At 40.9% G+C, this 19676-nt stretch overlaps 1 protein-coding gene across 2 annotated transcripts in view; it reads right to left on the bottom strand.

Moving 5' to 3' along the window:
• Positions 1 to 19676, bottom strand: part of LOC307128003 (zinc finger protein 521) — a 130038-nt gene that overhangs the window by 88638 nt on the left and 21724 nt on the right. For both annotated transcript variants that reach the window (XM_079819518.1, XM_079819519.1), the window contains exon 2: positions 12344 to 12502. In XM_079819518.1, coding sequence (XP_079675644.1) covers positions 12344 to 12502 — 159 coding nt within the window. The remainder of the gene's footprint in view (positions 1 to 12343; positions 12503 to 19676) is intronic.

Here is a 19676-nt window from a genome sequence, read left to right on the forward strand (position 1 = left end):
ATACCTCTCAGGTCAATATATGAGAGTTGACTGGAGATCTGCAGCATCAGTCATTCCTCCAGAGTCCGATGAGAGACATAAGCTGAATTTAAACAGACAGTATATAGGGAGAGGTGTGGAGATGACCTCTGGCCATCCTCAGGCGAAGGGTTTACAGGTTTTCTGGGTCCAAATGACTGCAGTGCAGTGCTTCCCTCAGGTTACTTTATCCATCATTGCAGAGACATGTCAAGAAACAAGCATAGATTCTGGCTTCATGTGCTAACATTTAAATATTTAAAACAGTTTTTTCACTCATATACACTCTGCCCCCATCTTGCAAAGTACATATTTAAAGTGCATTGCTGATGCTCTGTAGTGGATTCACAGAAACATAAGCAAGGCATTTTCATTTTACTGAATGGGATGTGACACCACTCGGCACGCTCCCAGTGTGAATTCTGTAATATGGCCACCGAAATGAAACATGCTGCTCACGGAGTATGTGTGAATCCAGCGATAGATTGTGCATCTGCTGATATCCACTATCCTTTAAAATTAAATTACATTTGTTGGAACACTATTTTGTATGTATAGATCTTCATTTTCTTTTCTTTTTCTGCTCTAAAATTGTGTGGTTGTTAGAGACTGTAAATTGCAGAGACCCCAAACTTGCGTCCCATCCACTACTTAGGCGTTCAGACACACACACATCCATGCATTTACAAGTGTCGACTTAACCCTCCACAGCACAGCAACAATATATTTGGACGTTATACTATACTTTTGGACTATTATACTAAGGGGCATTGCACAATGCACACCAGTGTATAGTACAATATAGCATGGTCTACGCATTAGGAAAATGCATTTTTGCACAAAAAATATAGTCCCTAAAATGTAAGTAGGGGAGAATACACAGTCAGAAAAAAATTATCCTAGACAGGGTGATAAGGTCCCAGACAAGCTGCAGGATCTTGTTGTTCCTAATGTTATGCTGTTTTTATTATTCTGCCAAATAACTTCTGCTAGCTAACTAAATTCTTACCTTATCTAGATAGATATCTCAGCTGAATCAATTTGACATATTACAGTCTACAATCTGGTGTAGATGATTCTCCATGGACACTTTTCGCAGACTGTGATGATGCCTTTCCACAGTTATCAACATTGCAAATCATTTTTCATATTTTAATTTTTTTTAATATACATTTATAACACTGTACATTGTGTTATATTACCTTGTCAGTAAATTACAAAATGCGAGGGTGTTTCTATTATAATGGCTGTGGGCAAATTTGAAAATTTTCTCTCCAATGACTGAAGTAATCAATCTCTCTGGTTTTTTTTTTTACCTCTTTTGAAAAGTTGTCGAAAAGCTTTAACAGATTTTTTTTTGGTTGTTGCTATTGGAGCAAAATGGGAATTCAAAAAATTATATTTGCTATCGTCTCTCATTGACTACTATAGATGTTTACCCAACTATGACAACTTCCGCTTCTGGAGAACCCTGGGAATGTGAAAAGGGTCAATCTCTCTTTTTTCATTGCATCAGTCTTTTACATTACCCTGGATTTTTCCACATACAGACTGGTTGAACATCCCTGTTATCTGCAGTCGCGTGACAAACAGAGAGAGAGCAATCCAGCTCAGTCTTGACTAGACACAGACTTATAAACATTTAATACTTAATACGGCTTCCAACCATGCAAGCAAACAGAGAGAGCACAAACATCTGGAACAACAACTATGGTAGGTATAGGCTGTGTGTTTGCAGACATGCATGAAGGTTTCTGAATCAAGAATGGGCCTGCTTTAGCTGACAATGTGTTCTGGAGCAAGAAATGGCTGCTAAAAAGAAAGGAAGGATTTCCATATTTAAAACCTGAATGATTTTAATGAAGGCCAGGATAATTTCTTTCTTATTTTTTCATTTTTTATTACTTTGTATTTCCCAATACATTTCCATGCCTGGTAATTCGTGTCACTAATTAAATAATAAAGATATGCAATCTGCTGTATTAACTATTAAACAGTAAACATTTGATCTGATGAGCATTCAGTCAGTGTTTTTATCAGGCTCAAAAAATACAAATATAGTAGCATTCATACTACACATTTGTATACTTACAGAGCATACTTTATTGATGCTTAAGGCGTACATTCTTCATCAAATGCAGTACATCCAGTCCTTTGAAAGTGATTCAATCCAGATGTATGATTGTAATGTGAACAATAAGTCTGTTAGTTCAGTTAAGTCTCAAAAACCTTTAGTACCAAAGCTCAGGATTGGTTCTCTATTTGCAACATAAATTAAAATGTGATTATGTGGTTTTAATGTTCCATTTATTTATCATTTATCATTGTTTGGGTTGCAGGTTCTTGGATTTTCATTTTAATTCTGCTCTCGCAGTGTAAAAATAACAGACATCGTCTCATGATCTGCTTATCCCATGAGTTTAATAATATCCCAGCTGACAAAAAAAAACACGTTTTGCTGATGCACCCATTAAAAATTGTATTTTTTGAATGTTGTCTTAATTTTCAAAACATCTAGTTTTTTTTCTTGGTTATGTGAACATTAAGGGAACATTCAATTTTACCCTTTTGTAAACATAATGAGAACATTACCTTTGAATGTTCTCTGAAAGAAGTAGTAACATTTAAAAAATATGTAGGCAAGCATCCAACTAAACATTGCAAAAAACGTTCCATGAACGATCTATAAATAATGTTTTTATGCTGTCTTTTTGAGAACAGATAACCTTGAACAAATATTTTATTAACATTACTGGAAGAACGTTTGTTCATAACTTTGAGAGAACTTTGCCAGAACTGGGATCTGGGATCCCACTAATACCGCACTGGACTACACTTTTCACTCATTTCACAATTCGCAATGCGAAGCCATGCGCGACGCAAGTGTTTTTTGCTAATTTCAGCCCGATGCAGTTATCATGTTCACGTCCTGCGCCACATTGTTTAAATGGCAAATGCACTCGCGCCAATCTGTTCGTCCATGGGCGTGCGCCAACTGAAAACGACATCCGCAATTGACCAACAAATACCTGGTCTAAAGTCAATAGCGCAGCAATTTTTGTGGTATTTAAAGAGCATGTTAGTAATATGCGTCTATAGGCGGGTGCACAACACACGTACACTCTGAGTATAACACACGTACTCACGCACACCAGCACAAAAAAATAAAAGGAGAAGCGTTCAGTCTTTCAGCTGGCAAATTCCGAGCGCAACTGGCTTTTAAAGGGAATGGGAGATGAGACTCTGAATGGTTTATTGCACGTTACGCCCAAAACTCACCCATGACTCATTAAGAGACTAGGTTCAGTGATGGGAATAACGGCGTTACAGATAAACGGCGTTACTAACGGAATTATTTTTTCAGTAACGAGTAATCAAACTAATTACTGTTTCTCCCGTTACAACGCCGTTAGCGTTACTGCGGGGAAAAAAATGTTCCCTCGTTAGTCGCGTTACTATAATTAAGCTCACTGAAGCGCTTTTCATCCGAACAGGCTCTCTGTCAGTCGGACCTGCAACGTGTGTGTGTGTATGTGTGTGTGTGTGTGTGCGTGTGCGCGCGCACCAGCCATGCGTGTTGGGGGTGGGTGCGGTGGTACACATAACTGATGATGATTGGTGGGTGGGAGACAAGGTTGAAGTTGATAGGTTGAGTTCACACCTATTTTTTTCACGGTCTATGGTTCACAGACACACACACACACACACACACACACACACACACACACACACACACACACACACACACACACACACACACACACACACACACACACACACACACACCTATGACGCACACGCATATGCACATTCAGTGCACATTCAGCGATGGTCCAACGACTTCAAAGGTAGCTTTCGCAAATTGGAAGTATAAGTGCTACTTTTCCCTCGTTGAGGTGAAAGGTAAGAATATTTAAAGCTACACTATGTAACTTTTCCGTCCACTAGAGGTTGCCTGTTCAAAACAGGCGTATTTTGATGACGCCATGTTTGAGCGCAGAATCTTGGGACATGTGGTCTTCGCCTCACAGCCGGTGGAAAAGAGTCAGGATAGGACTCGGGCAGAAATCATGTTCATGGATGCGATTATTAACATTACTGTAGTATGAAGTAGAGCAGGACGAGTGTTGTGGAGCTGAGCAAGGCAGCAGGAGCGATTGAAGAGCGGGACTGTTATTATGGCATAGTCGCCGGCGGGACTTTTATTATGACATGGTTGCCGGCGCCACTTCCTCTTTTCCAGTCATGAGTATGAGGTAACGCAACTCTGTTTATCGTATTAGATATATCTGAGTGTGTTGAAAAGGAAGTTATGACATTCGCTCGGCGGCTGCTATGACACTTGTTCACACTGCAGTGAGAGTAAAGTGTTTCACTGAATAAAACCGGAAACAGAGGGGAACGCAGATATGACGCAATCGACAGGCGGCTCTCTCACACGCATAGCTCACACGTCCCGGTTCCCAGGTTAAAATAGCAATTTCTCACGATTTACAAATAGTTGGAAACATTTGGGATATTCTAAGTGCTCAACTGAACAAAATATATAACACTGGCCTAGTGGTTTCTGGATATTTTACTGCAAAAATCCTACATAGTTCACCTTTAAGTAACGTGCAAATTATGCCCAGGAAAAAAAGAGTCTCTCCACGCCGGTGGCAAGTGATTCTGAAGCGCCTCACATCATCATATGCCACAAAATTAGTGGCTAAAATCCCAGGTGATAACGTGAGCACCACTACCAAAGGAAAGTATAGTACTGATAATATTTACACTATATTAGGCCTACTGATAATATTTACAATAATGCATTGAATTTCATAGGTGTCTCTCACATTGTCCCACAGCAACATTACAATAGTGTACATTAATGTACTATGATTTATAATAATAATTTATTCTATTTAGTGTCCAATTCATTCATTTAACATATCTAATATTGGGGGCATCCAAGTTATTTGACATATTAAAGTTACTATTTGTAAGAAGTAACTAGTAACTTTAACTAATTACTTTTTTAAAGTAACGTGCCCAACACTGACTAGGTTCAACCCTTTTGGACCATACGCCTAGCGCACCGACCATTTTTTCCATCGTTAAACTAGCAAAAGTGGCCCTAAGTGCATCTGCGCATTGTGCTTCAGACCATGCGCTCAGATCGTTAAAATAGGCCCTAAATCTTACAAACTAAACAGCCAATCTCCAATCTCTAAAGTCATTATGTGAAACAAACATGCACAGTTGTAATTTCTGTTCAACGGGGCTTCACGGACTGCAAATATGTCTACTGGGGTCAAGAAATGTAACTGTGTTGTTATAAACCTTGTACAAATTATGAGTTTTATAATGCTATTAACTGTTATATGCTTATGATTCTTAAAGTTGTTGTATGTGGCAGCCAATGGAAAGCAAAGTAGGAACTCATTAGCCATTGGCTTTAGTCCAGACAGACAGACCGATAGAAAGATAGCTCGCCTGTTTTTCTTTGTTTGCATCTTTATAGAGAAGAGCTATGGATGGCAGACAAAGCTCAATGAATAGTTTATATGTAGCAGGATAGGATGTGCGGTGTGAAGCTCAGGAGAGAGAAGGGAAGAGGAATAGATATGTCTCCTGAGACTGGAGCTGCTTTGAATATCTAATGACACTTTGGCTTTAATATGGGCTGCACTGAACACTGAGACTGTGGCATACGGCACAGATACACATTCATAACACTGCCAAGCACGAGATAACTGCAGTGAATTGTCGAACTGATGAATTTATTAATGATTAGCTCATTAATTTGTGACACTGATAAAACATTAGCGGTGGCAATGGCATTCCTCAACCTGTCATGACAGATCATGTTTCTGAAATTATGTTTTGTGTTATGAACTGTGGTTTTTCGGAAGATAATGATGCATGAAATCACGCTTAAAATAACAAATCAAATGAGTAGCTTTATCAGTGATTTGAGCGGTTTGACTCGAGACTACAAAGCTATTGTCAGAGAGATGTCATGATTGTGTGACAGTCCTGATTGCAAGCGCCATCCAGTAAAATGCGATAAAGAGTACAATACGTGTCTAAGGCCCTGTTTACACCTGATATTAAGATTTGGATTAACATTTTGGTCGATCCGATCTACAGGTGTAAACAGGGTCTAAAACGTTTTGATCTTGTCCACTTTCCACCACTTCCAGAGGTAGTCGAAAACACATTCGACCAGATTGCTTTCGTAGTGTAGACGTTCATGTGATCCTAAAGCGGAAACATTATAGGAAATGCACTAGCCAGACAGGATTTAAACTTTGTCGGCTTGAGACCAAAGTTTGGTTTGAAGAGGAAAAACGTACCAAGCACAATGTTCTCTTCATTCCTGATTTCTAACACGCACTCATCATGTTCGGCTGGTCTTGTAGAGCAGAAACAAAAGCTGCTGCTCTCCGTGTGTTTTTCCGTCGTCTCCGGTCGCGTTCATATGTAAATTGCGTGAGCTTATTTCATCCATTAGATCGAAAGATCTGAAAAATCACATTTACGCATCTTAATACCAGCTGTAAACAGGAACTATGTGAAAGAGGGCTGTGAGGGCCCTAGTCTCTAATAATTTGAGAATTTGAATCACAATTCATAACATTTTTAAGAAATGGTTCATGATCCGAAAATCCAAGTTTGCGATACGCATTGACTGTTTAGTTACCAACAATATTCACTCTATCTTCTTTTGTGTTCAGCAGAAGAAAGAAATTCATACAGGTTTGGAACAACTTGAGGGTGAGTAAATTTTGGGTGAACTATCCCTTTAAGGTGCACAACTGTAAATATTTAATAAATAAAAATGCTCACTAATAAGCAAACAAATTAGTGCCCAGTGCATCTTCTCTGCTGCCGTAGTAGTTTTAAAGAGAAATAATATGACTACTTTTTAATTTATTCTTAGTTTTATACATTTGAAAACTTTTTTTACAGTATGTTGTCATCACACGTTAATTGATTTCCTAATATTTCTTTTAAATAAAATATGAAATATTTGACAAGAAAATATTTGCAGTTGCAATCATGCATATTTCATGTGATCTTCCTTACTGCTGGCTATCTGATGACTCAAAGTCAGAGTGAGCTCTCATCTGTTTGAGCTCTCTGTCTGCCTGTGACATTAGACTCATCTCCTCTTAAACAGGCGTTTTAAGCACTAGGAAGGAGCATATCAATTGATTGAAATGAAGTATAGCCCTTAAAGCTAGCTAGCCCTTAAAGATCAGTACCTTTAGTACATTTAAAAGTAAGTAGTAGCTATTTTAAAAAGGGGAGGTGCTGTTCGATATGTCTCACCCTGTCTTCCTGTTTTAGTGGAAATTACATCAACACATTAAATAAAGCTTTTTCAAGTGCTTTGAGTGGCTTCACCACCTGCTGGCAGTTTATAACTCTTAATGTTGCAATTACCGTAATTACGAGATTCTGGCATGTAGAAAGTGTTCACGTCCTCGTGGAACTTTTCTGAGAGTGCTGACTTGCACCATGAGACCGCTGTACCACCTGACTGCTGCAGATTCATATGTGTGTCGATAGTTTTACCATAGAAACACATAATTACGAGGACATGAACAGCCCTGAGCAGAACGACATGTGTTGTCATCTCTTATACAGTAATTCTGACAGCATATATATATATATATATATATATATAATTTTTTTTCCCATTTAACTGGATAAATGTGCCTATCTGCCTATGATGGTGACCTTGAGGAGCTGTATCACTGAGCGTTTATGTGGAGATGGACAGCTGTTGCACTTCCAGCCTCCCTGAGGACAGCAGCGGCTGAACCGACAGGATGCTGAAACCAGCCGCAGAAACTCAATCCTCAGCCGGGCCGGAGCCAGAACCCCACCGGCGCTGAGAGCTTTAAGAGGTAAACATTCCTCTCCCATCCCCCTCTGGGGAGCGTTCCTACCGCTCTACCCCGGCAGAAAGACACCCTCCCGAGGGATGCATCGCTTCAGCCCCGCACGAATCATCTGCAGCACCCCTGCGGTGGGAAAAACAGCCAGCCGGATTGGGGGGTCAGTATGAGGAATGTTGAGGGGGTGCATACATTCTTCCTTTCCCGTTCCTGTGGAAGACAGCAGGTCCTGTGGGAGACATTCCTATAGCTGTCTCTCTCTCTCAACCTGCTTCTGCAGTTCTGCATTAGCACGATCAATAGTCCAATCACATCAGGGACACGGGTGGATCCATCGGCCCATTCCCATAACGCAATGCAGTGGTCATGGCTTAAGTGCACAGGGAGGTGTTAAAGCTGCTCTGGACAAGCCGAGACGACGGCAGCCATTGATCGAGGTGACACGTGACATCTCTTCCTGCCTCTCTCTCTTTGTGCCTTATTTTCGCATGAAAATCAGTTCGATCAGTCACAGCCTTAGTCAGTGTTCCCTCACATATATACTATCCAAGATAGGAGTAACACAAATATTTTATTTATTGTTTTGCCCACAAAACCATCAGGGTCTGTAATACCTAAAAAGAAAGCTGCTCGTTAGCATTTGTAATCATCTCACCTGGCTCAGGACTTCCCAGACGTACACAACCTGCTTCCTTCCATCTGTGCTTATGGGCAATCAGTTCTGGGCAGGGGAGGTTTCGAGCCAATCACCTGAGCCACTAACGTCATGTGTCTAATAACTAATAGCTGATGGTAGCATTAGAACACAGTTTCAAGACCTTCACTTGTCCTCAATGCAGAAAGATGATTTTTATTCCATGAATGGTGTAGTTACTGCATGTATAGTACTAGCTAGGTTAACTACACCATGCTAACCAGCCAACTTCTTGATAAAACCTCTTGCAAGGAAATATAGCACATACATTTTTGTAATTAATATTTGTGTAATTTAACATGCTGGCAATTTAACATGTAATTTAACATGCTGGCAAAATGAGTGGGAATGCGCACAGGATAATTTTAAGCCCTCGTCTAGTGATCCCATTGCTCCAAATAGCAATTAAACATCTAGAAGTATCGTTATTTGTATGTTTTCTGAGAGGAGTACCTTTCCTTTGTCCATGAAAAATTCACAGATATACACAGAATTACAGTCAAAATATCTGTCTTGTCTAATATTCACGCAAACATCATCTGTTATGCCTTATGTGAACATTTGGTTAACTGTTGGGGAAATACATCGGATATGTAAAATTATATTAGATCCGTGCGGTACAGTAGGTCTTAATATATAGTCTGTTGCATAATGTTAATCAAACAATTGTGGTATCATGGGAAAAAGTACAATATGTATTTTTTCCAATAGATATTTGGGGTGGACTTGGTGTGTCAAATTTTGTGTTATTACCAGGGATTTTAAGTATGCCTGACCGATTTATCGGTCGGACGATTTTATCGGCTGATACGGCAACGGTTTATATGCTGCAGATATGCCACCGATATGAACTCGTGCCCAAGCATGCCCACGCGTCTCACAGCACATGAATATTCACACAAAATTATGTGCCTGTCTTGTCGAGTATCATCTGAAACATAGTCGGTTATGTCTTAAAGTGAACGTAAACATGACATTTGACACTTGCCAGTCACCACTAACATTTTTGGTCATTTTCACATGAGATCACTCGTTTCTGCTTCTTCTTCGCCTGTGTTTTGATCAGATGTCATCGTTCAGGAGATGTGTAATAGCGCCCCTGACTAGTGAAAACAGAGAAAAAAGGCTGCTGTTTTACCTTTTATATATATATATTAATTTTACTTCATCGGAATGGTACGATTCTTGGCAAAGGTTTTTGCCACTTTTTTTTTTTTTTTTTGGAGTAAAAAACACAAAACAATCATGGACATGATTCGAAAAGGTTAAATGGTTCTGAAAAAAACGCTGTATTGTACGCGGTCAAAAATTTGCGCATTGGAAAATAATGGAAGACAAATTTAATCTAGTGGAAGCTTTTGGTACTGCGCCCAAACAAAATCTTCCTGAAACTCATTTGTAAAATGTGTTTTGGAAAGAATATATTTCATATAAAAATGTCATAACAATAAATGAACAATGTTCAAGTTCACTTTTTTAAACTTTTTCACTTCTTTTTCAGGTCCATGTTAAAAATGTTTACAAATGAAATATAACTATTGCATAAATATAATTTAGTACCATAACATCAAGTAAAAATACAAAACATTAAATAAAAAACATTATCAAACTAAAATATAGTACAAACATTTAATTGAAAAAAGAAAAGAACATACAAATTCGGTAATTTTTGACTGACACATGAGCAGCACAAGAGGGTTAACAAGAGTCAAATAGCTCTTTGCTTTAGTAGGAAATACTTATTTTAAAAAAACTTTTAGAGATAATGGTGTCAGTTTGTGCAAGAATTCAAAGAGTGAATGTTTAGCGGGAGTGGGTTACTTTTGGTTTCCAGTGAAGGAACCAGCGTGTTGTAGGCAGCGGCTAAAGGCTGCAAAGAATCGTAAATACGGACAGAACACAGCAACATGAGGACCACGGACACAGTAATTTAGGCCAAACGGAGGGGAAAACTGAAAGAAACTGTTGTTCTGTCAGTTCCACTCGACCTCCCGAAGCAAAAAGCTGTTGTGTATGTGGTAAGAAAACTGTTGACATAGTGTTTCATTTTTACCATAATGCTGTTTAAAGAGTAGACTAAGGGTCAGATTTACTAAACAGGGCAAATTAGCATGAGAGCGCAATTCCAAAAAAGTGCTGATGGGAGTGGAAAGTTCTGCGTGTGATCTACTGACGACGTGACGAAATAAAGAACACAGACACAGCTGGATCATTTCCATAATGACCAACACAATCTACCAGTTAACGTCTGGTTTAAGAAGTGCTTTTTTTGGGCGGTAAAAAATGGTGCAAACACCAGTAAATTGACAAGCACAAACCTTTGTAAAACACCTCGCATGATTAATTTAAATACTCTCCTCCAATAAATACTGTCCCTGAAAGGGAAACTCCTACAAATGCATATACAATAAGGTCAGCCACAAAAATAACACTATCTATGCCTTTTCAGCGCTAATTTTCCAGTAGTTTTTTAACGCTAAAAGAGGGTTTGCGCTGACGCAAGCTGTTAGTAAATCTGGCCTGAAGTTTGCTACAATTTTCAGTGATAAACCTACCCTTACAATAACTCTTCTATTAATAACCCTCTTCGTCTGTGGGCGGGGACAAAAAAATGTGGAAGTACAATCTGTAGTTTTCACGAAAACTGTCAAAAGTCTCAACTTTTGCTGACAAATAAGCATGAACTTCTCAGTCTCGGTAACACAGAGATCAAGTAAACCTTGTTAATTTATTGTACATATACTACCAACATTGTAACAATACAAAGCGGGTTGAAAATCAACTAAGTTACACTTTAAGGTTTGCAAGGCTCACAGTAAATCAGGCTAATTATGAAGATTAATGGTTGTGTTCAAGCCTTTCCTGCTGAATTTAATCAGTGAAAATGTTATACAAATAGTGAATGCAAGTAATATCAGACCCATGTGAAGAAGCAACTTATTTAACCGTTCACACTGAGCTACTTCTAAATCGGTTTTCACCTGCACACTTCTCTGCTCTTCTTCAGACTTGCAATGCTCCCAAAGGAATATTACATTCTTCAGTTTGGCCTCCACAGGGAACTCATTTAAACCACCATCTCAAGTACTGAACAATTAAGATGTATTTGTCAGCGAAACAGGGTTTTTTTTAATGAGGGCCTGCCCGGATGGCAGAAGTCTGCAGAGAAGTCGCTGATCAAATACAGCCAAATCAATTATGCAGAAGTACTGATTTATAGAAACCGAATCTCCAACCTAGGGACCAAACATAAAATGTTTGAGTAAAAATTTATGCCTAAGCAACAAACTGCAATAAAGCAGTGGATGAAAATAATAATGAAGCAACATCGGCTGTGTCTGAACTGCGTCAGATCTGAGCGTCTGACTGACTTTTGAATGGATCTACTAATTCCTAATTAATTCCTAACTAATTCCTACACATTGGCTCAATGCAGAAACGTCAAGGTATTGCTCAATGAATCAGTATTCAAATTATAAAAGAGAAAGATATGTTACATACAATATTATTAGCTATTATCTAGCGAGGTCAATGTTCCAAAGAAATTCTGACCATTTTGATCTGAGAGTGGTTCACAGTGCAGTTCACTTTCATTCTGAAGGAGCTTGTGAAATTAATATGCACTTTTGTGCAGTTCCAAACATTTAGTCTGTTATCACTTTCTCTTATCATTGAGAAATTCTAGAGACCCTAAAGTGATCGTGTGTGTCTGATAAAAAAAAAAAAAAGCGTCCTTATTTACCTGTGAGGTGACACTGATGAGTCTTGTGTGGAGTGAGAGTGCTCAGGGGCTCAAACGCCTGCTCTTCCTCCTCCTCTTCCTCCTCCTCGGGACAGATCTGGCTCCTCAGATGGCCATTTCCTTCATCCTTTGACTCAATCTCCGCAGCAGCGTCTGGATCTGAGAGATTAAGCACACCAGTGATGGTCATCAATAGACCTTAAGATCTGCTTTCATATTATTATAGAGGACAAGCAGAGATTCTCAGACATAATAGAGATATTTTTGCTCAAGCAGTAATTGTATTGATTACTGCATACATTTTATTAGCAAAAAACTTTTTTTTTTAAATATATGACCAGGGTGGGAAATTGACACTTGCCGCCAGGCAATTGAAGATAATTGTATCCACCAGCTACTGTGGAGGACAAATTGTCATGTATTGGCCTTTGACAACAACAATGCATTCTTTGTTGAAGTAATACACTTAATGTATTGAGGAAGAGGTGTTCACAAAGCTGGTTGCATTTACACTGCGTGCAGAATTATTAGGCACCTTGATTTTCTGATCATATTTTTTTTTTCCAGGAACATTTTACAAATTCCAAACCTCAAAAATCTTAATAACTACTATTAATTTTGTATTTAATCGTTTATAAGTGATTTATAATTGTTCATGGAGGCTGGAAATGCAAAACACCTTATAAACACCCATATTCAGGTGTGCAGAAATATTAGGCACTAGGGATGCCACAATTCTCAATATAATGTTGAACCGTTCGGTACGGCATTCACGGTTCAATAGGCGCTTGTGAATTGCTTTTTTTTTCGGTTTTGCATTTAATTAATTATTTTTCTTCAAATTCTATCATTTGCCTCCATCCCAATACTGAACAACACGACATACATTAACATCACACGTTAGGGGTAGAGTTATACTCACGGAACACTATAGTTATTCACAATCACGAAAGTTCCTTATTTGCATGCGTTTTAAAGCCTTGCCGGTTAAACATTTCATTCGCGTGCTTATGCACGGTTTTAACATGAACTTTTCCGAGCGTGCGCACTAAACTAAGAATCAATGTACATTTAATAGTGAAGTCTATGTAGTGTTTTATTTTTACATTTGTTCATTCAATTTCATAATTAAATGCTGCTGTACAGCTCTGAGCTCTGAGCCAGTGTAAATCTTTATATATATATATTTATTTTATTTTATATTATACTATACACTGGAATGTGTGCAAGGTTTTTTTTTTTTAAGTAAAGTTTTAAGTTTAAGTAAGGTTTTTCAATTATTTTAAGTCAAATAAAGAAAGAGTATTGCAATAAAAAAGTCTTTTTTCTCCTTAACCTCTTGCTGTTCCTGTCGCCTAAGAATAGAATAGCAAAAAACTGATGTGACAAGCCATCAGAAACTAACCGAACCGAACCGAAAACCGTGGTTAAAAACCGAGGTATGTATTGAACCGTGGACTAACTGTATTGTTGCATCCCTATTAGGCACGTTTACTTTTACAGATAAAATGAGCCAAAAAGAGATTTAACTCAAAAATTATTAAATTCCCATGAGAAGGATGCAATACTAATGCAATACTAGAAATTGCAGTTAAGGCGACCATTGGACAGTGAAATGCTCATTGGGTCAGCAGGGTCAGACAAAAACAGGTGGTGAAGAAAAGACACATGTTAACTGCAAAAGAATTAAGAATAAAGGTGAAAAATTAAGTGTGAAACCATCAGGAACGCTTTAGTCTCCAGAGTAACCATTTTCCAGAACTGCAACCTACCTGGAGTCTTTTTTACCTTACTTAAGTCTCTAAGATCCTGACACCTTGCACTAGGTGTCAGGATCTCAAAGACTTAAGTAAGGTAAAAAATCCTAAAAAATGACCCCCACTTCAGCTGAAGTGTTGTAAAACACATTAAGACTGATTTTTATTAGCTTTATAGACAGATAGGTTGAGAGTGACTCTTGAAGGACCAGCACCACATCCTCTTGTACCATTGTTTGAAGAATTCATCTTCCAGAATCTGGCAGTCAGTTTTGGGGGTTAATTTTTAGTCCATCTCTGCAAAACAAACTTCAGGATAGGATAACTTATTACCGAGAACTCCCAAAACGTATTACCAGATTCTGGAAGATGAATTGTTCATCTTGATGTGGATGTGGTGCTGGTCCTTCAAGACTCACTCTCAATGTATTTTTACAACACTTCAGCTTGTGATTCTTATTAAGTGGGGTCATTTTTTAGGATTTTTTACCTTACTTAAGTCTCTGAGATCCTGACACCTTGCACTTCTGGTAGGTTGCAGTTCTGGAAAATGGTTGCTCTGGAGACTAAAGGGTTTCTGATGGTTTCACACTTAGTCCTTAATTCTTTTGCAGTTAACATTTGTCTTTTGTCTGACCCTGCTGACCCAATCTGCATTTCACTGTCCAATGGTAATGCCTTAACTGCATTTTTTTTAGTATTGCATTAGTATTGTTTCCATCTCATGGGCATTTCATAATTTTAGTTAAATCTCTCTTTTGGCTCATTTTATCTGTAAAAGAAAACGGGCCTAATAATTCTGCACGCCTTAACATAAGGCATTTTTAATTTCCAGCCATCATGGACAATTATGTATCACTTATAAATGATCAAATACAAAATGAATAGTAGTTATTAAGATTAATGTGGTTTGGAATTGGTAAAAATGCCTGGAAAAAAAAAATATGATCAGAAAATCAACATGCCTAATAATTCTGCATGCAGTGTAGATTTAAGCTCTAAGAGCATTGGAAATAAACTCTGCAGGATGTGTTCCCCAATTGAATAGACCATATCGATTACTTAAGACATAATGTACTATAAACTGCAAAATAAACAAGAGGAGGTGATCAGGACCCTGATGTGAATATCCCTGATCCTCAACATTGTTCTGTGATTACTTACTGTACTCAAGGAGCCTAAATATACGTACAGATTTCAAGTACCTCAAAGCTTTTTCTATAATGGAGTTACTGAAGAAACAACTGGCTGTTCTCAGAGGAACTTCCATTGATTCAGATGAACATCTCAGATGGGTTCCATTGTGTACGCTCACAAACTGCCCATTTGCACAAAATTGCCTAGCATGTGGGAATCTGAGGAACACAAATTGCACAGTCTACCATCTAAGAGGCTGTCAACCAGATTTACCACGTCACTCACAGCAGGTCCAATTTACTAGTCTTGATATGGAAGAAAAATAATGACACATTTATTTTAAACAAAAAAGCATGTTGAATTGCAATAATTGAAAGAAAAAAAATCCATTGCATCAACGTTGCTTGCATTTTAATGCATTGTACTTTCAGAGTTTGCATTTTCAGGGTCTGAAATTCCACGTGGACGTAAATTTCAACTCAAAATAAATAAACAAATTTAGCCTTCCAGACTTCCTAAATATTCAGTGTGTTTAAAAATACCACCTATAATATTCAACAGGCAATTTTCGGTCCATTTTATTTCGCTTTTGAAATTAGCTTCCACAAATTCAGTGGTTCAAATTCGGCAGAATATTCAACGCTGCACATCCTGGAACTGCAGGAAAACAAGTAGAGTACCGATGCATAATTTCAGTCTGCTTTAAGTCTTCCTCAACAGCAGCTGGTGCAAGCACCTGTTGACGAAGACCAAACCCAGATAGCACACATACATCGCAGAGACATCTTTCCCTTTCGAAAGGGAACTCTCGCTGCGTCTAGCTGACGCTATGGGGAACGCCCTCGGCGTGACTGGTGTCTGAAGCTACTATCGAATCACGGCAAAGTCTTTGACCGACGTCAGCCCATGACGTCATATCGTGCGACCCGGAAGTATAAAAGGGCGCCGTGCCAACACATACACATCTTTCTCGTCTTCAGGGACTGTCTGTTTGAACTGCTATACGAGTTAAGGTAAAACAAATTCAATTATTAATACACACGAGTGTGTATTTACTGCCTGGGATCAAGAGCATGCACTGTCAAGTTCATTTGAAGTTGTTTGTGTGTGAGTGTGAGCGGTTTTCAATCTGAGATCGCTCCACTCTAGTCTGGCTTTTTTCCTGAGGGAAGAGAGTTTGGCATCTGGGACTGGATGATGCTGTCCCGCTCAAGCTGAGGCTGAGCGTTGGCATACATCATGGGTTCTCAGATGCAGCTCGCCGATCGTCGCGACGATCTGACGGCTAACGAAACTAAACAGCAAGTGCTCTTAGGGATGGCTGGTGAGAGTGGTATGAATCCTCTCAACCACCTTGACCGTGTATGCTGAGCTGATGAATGTTATGGAACGTACTGCAGGCAGGCTGCGGCTGCCATGTTGGCGCGTTAGAGGAGAGATCGCTCGTGATAGATTGCACGATCGATTTCTCCTTGGCCATAAACCATCAGCTCAGATGAGCCTTCCATTCCTTCTTGATCTTCTTACAGAGATCGAGAGGGCATGGAAGAATCCATATTCGACCCAATATTCATCAACATCAGCGTTTTAACTTTGCTGATGTCGAGGGGATAGGGGAATATGGATATGTGTTGAGGCTACCGACTGGCGAGGAAAGTTTGCGAACTTTTCTCGCATTTCGTGGGCATCAACACTAAGAGCTCAAACTCTGCCTCTCTAAATCACGTTGTGCTTTAATGGCAGGGGCATACACGGCAGCAGGTCAGGCTGGTGCTGCTTTTCACACCATGGCGGTGTTTCAGGCGTACCAGGCGGACCTGCTGGAGGATCTCGACCAGGGGGCCGGGCTGTCCCCTGAGGCGGTTGCTGAGCTGCGCCGCACCACAGATCTTTTTCTCCGGGCCACCAAGCAGACTGCTGCTGCTATCGGCCGCTCTATGGCGGCTATGGTGGTCACGGAGAGGCATCTGTGGCTGAGCCTGGCTGATATTGGGGAGAAAGAGAAGTGCTTTCTCCTCGATTCGCCGGTTTCGCCTACTGAACTTTTCGGCACCTCCGTTGAGGCGGTGGTTGGAAAGTTCAGGGAGGCGAAGGCGCGCTCAGCGGCATTTAAGAGCATGCATACCGCTGAGATGCGCGCCCCCACCCAGGCAGGCGGGACCTGGTCCTTCACGGTCTGAGGACTGTAGGCAGGACCAGAGGGCTAGCGTCTCCTCTCGTGCCCCCCCCCCCCCCTTCCGTGGAGGGGCGGGGCACAGAGGAGACGGGATTCCCGCGGGGAAAAAGGATCTGAGGGAGGTGATCCAGGACAAACGCTCTCAAAGAGGGCGTTGGTGATGGATCACTTCCCTTGAGGGCGGTTACATCCTAGCCCTCTCCTTTTTCCTTTTTAAATGTCTTTTTATGATTTTTTACCCAGGCGCTTCTTACATCAGGCCTGAGGCGGGCCCATGATAGTAGAACTATGTTCTGATGGCCCGCCCGGACTTGCTCAGTGAGAACGCCCCTTTCAGGCATTCAAGGGCGGTAGAACATGGGGGTGAGAACTGCACAATGAGTCTTCGCTCAGCATGCCGCAGGTGAGAGTGGTCATTTTTGTGTGTTACACTAAAAATATGTATTTCTTACAGACCCCAGGTTCCTGTATAGAGTTGGGTATTCATCAGAGAGAACTGTCTTTCCCCTGCTTAGTTAGGCTTAACACAGCACCAGTCTCTGGGCTGTGTATGTGAGCGTGTGTTGGCTTTCCCTGGTTGGTCAAGTTGGCGCCAGGTAGGCCACCGCATATGGTTATCAGAAGATGGGCCTCCTCTCATTTTGAGAGTAGTGTTTAGGCCGCTGCTCTTTTCTTTGAAATGTTTGCGGATTACTAGGCGGTAGCACACTTTTCTGATAGAATGTAGTGTTTGTCTACCACTTAGGGTTACTATGTGTCTTCGGTTCCCTAAGCCACTGCAAGTTGGATTAGTTTGTCTCTGTTACGACTGAGCGCTGCGGCGTCAGTTGGTATGTGGATGAAGGAGGCGCGTTGCTGAGGCACCGTCACCTTTGGTTGTGCACCACTTAGACCGGAGGCCCAGTCGTTGGTTTAAGTAGCAGTCAGTTTGTTTGTCTGGCAGTTATTTCTCGTTTTTGCGAAACTCGTACAGCTTGTAGGCTTTTAAAAGCCTCCCTGGAACGGGTCCCCATAGTAATGGGTAGCTATCATGTGTTAGGCCTCAGCAGGCCTCCATGAAGACGAGCCGTAGGGTCTAATATTACTACAACCCACATTTTGCAAATATGTCTGTCCCAGTTAGCAGGAAGGATTGCACCGTTTTCAAGAGTATGGTGACAGTGGTAGGCCTTATCAGGCCTCTAGTAAGGCAGGTGCCAATGCTTAAGCATCAAGGTACTACTAGCCTAGCTGGCTATCAGGTTAAAAAGGGGTAAATACGCTCTCCTGAAGGTCGGCTGTCAATTGTAGGCCTCAGTAGGCCTCTTGAACAAGACACTTTTCAGTTGGAAGGCCTCAACCAGGCCTCACTGGAGGTATGTACCGATGTGCGCATCAGGACAGCTAGCCTGGAGGCTATCAGGTTGTAGGCCTCATCAGGCCTCCCCGAAGGCCCGCTGTTAGTTGTAAGGCCTTACTAGGCCTCCCTGAGGGTGAGCTCTCAGGTTGTGATCACTACCAGAGGCAGGTTGTAGGCCTCATCAGGCCTCCCTGAAGGCCTGCTGTTAACTCTAAGACCTTACTAGGCTTTCCTGAGGGTGAGCTCCCAGATTGTGGTCACTCCCAGAGGCAGGTTGTAGGCCTCATCAGGCCTCCCTGAAGGCCTGCTGTTAATTCTAGGCCTTAATAGGCCTCCCTGACTCGAACAGGGTAGTAGGCCCCATCAGGCCTCCCTAAGGTGTTCCTGGGATCCAGTCATCTGAAACAGTTAGCACACATTGCAAACAGGTAGCAGGCCTCTCCAGGCCTCCCTAAAGGCTGGTTATCAGGTAGTAGGCCTCAATAGGCCTCCCTTGAGGGCGAGTTCCTTAAATCAGGATGCTCGAATAGCCTGCGTAGCTTGACTGTCGAGTAGTAGGCCTCAATAGGCCTCCCGGAGGGTGAGCTCCCAGATTGTGGTCACTCGAACGAGGTAGTAGGCCCCATCAGGCCTCCCTAAGTTGTTCCTAGGACCCAGTCATTTGAAACAGTTAGCACGAATTGCAAACAGGTAGCAGGCCTCTCCAGGCCTCCCTAAAGGCTGGTTATCAGGTAGTAGGCCTTAATAGGCCTCCCTGGAGGGCGAGTTCCTTAATCAGGATGCTCGAAAAGCCTGCGTAGCTTGACTGTCGAGTAGTAGGCCTCAATAGGCCTCCCAGAGGGTGAGCTCCCAGATTGTGGTCACTCGAACAAGGTAGTAGGCCCCATCAGGCCTCCCTAAGGCGTTCCTGGGACCCAGTCATTT

Source organism: Gobio gobio, assembly GCF_949357685.1.
Source record: "Gobio gobio genome assembly, chromosome: 6".
In the NCBI taxonomy this organism is placed as follows: Eukaryota; Metazoa; Chordata; class Actinopteri; order Cypriniformes; family Gobionidae; genus Gobio; species Gobio gobio.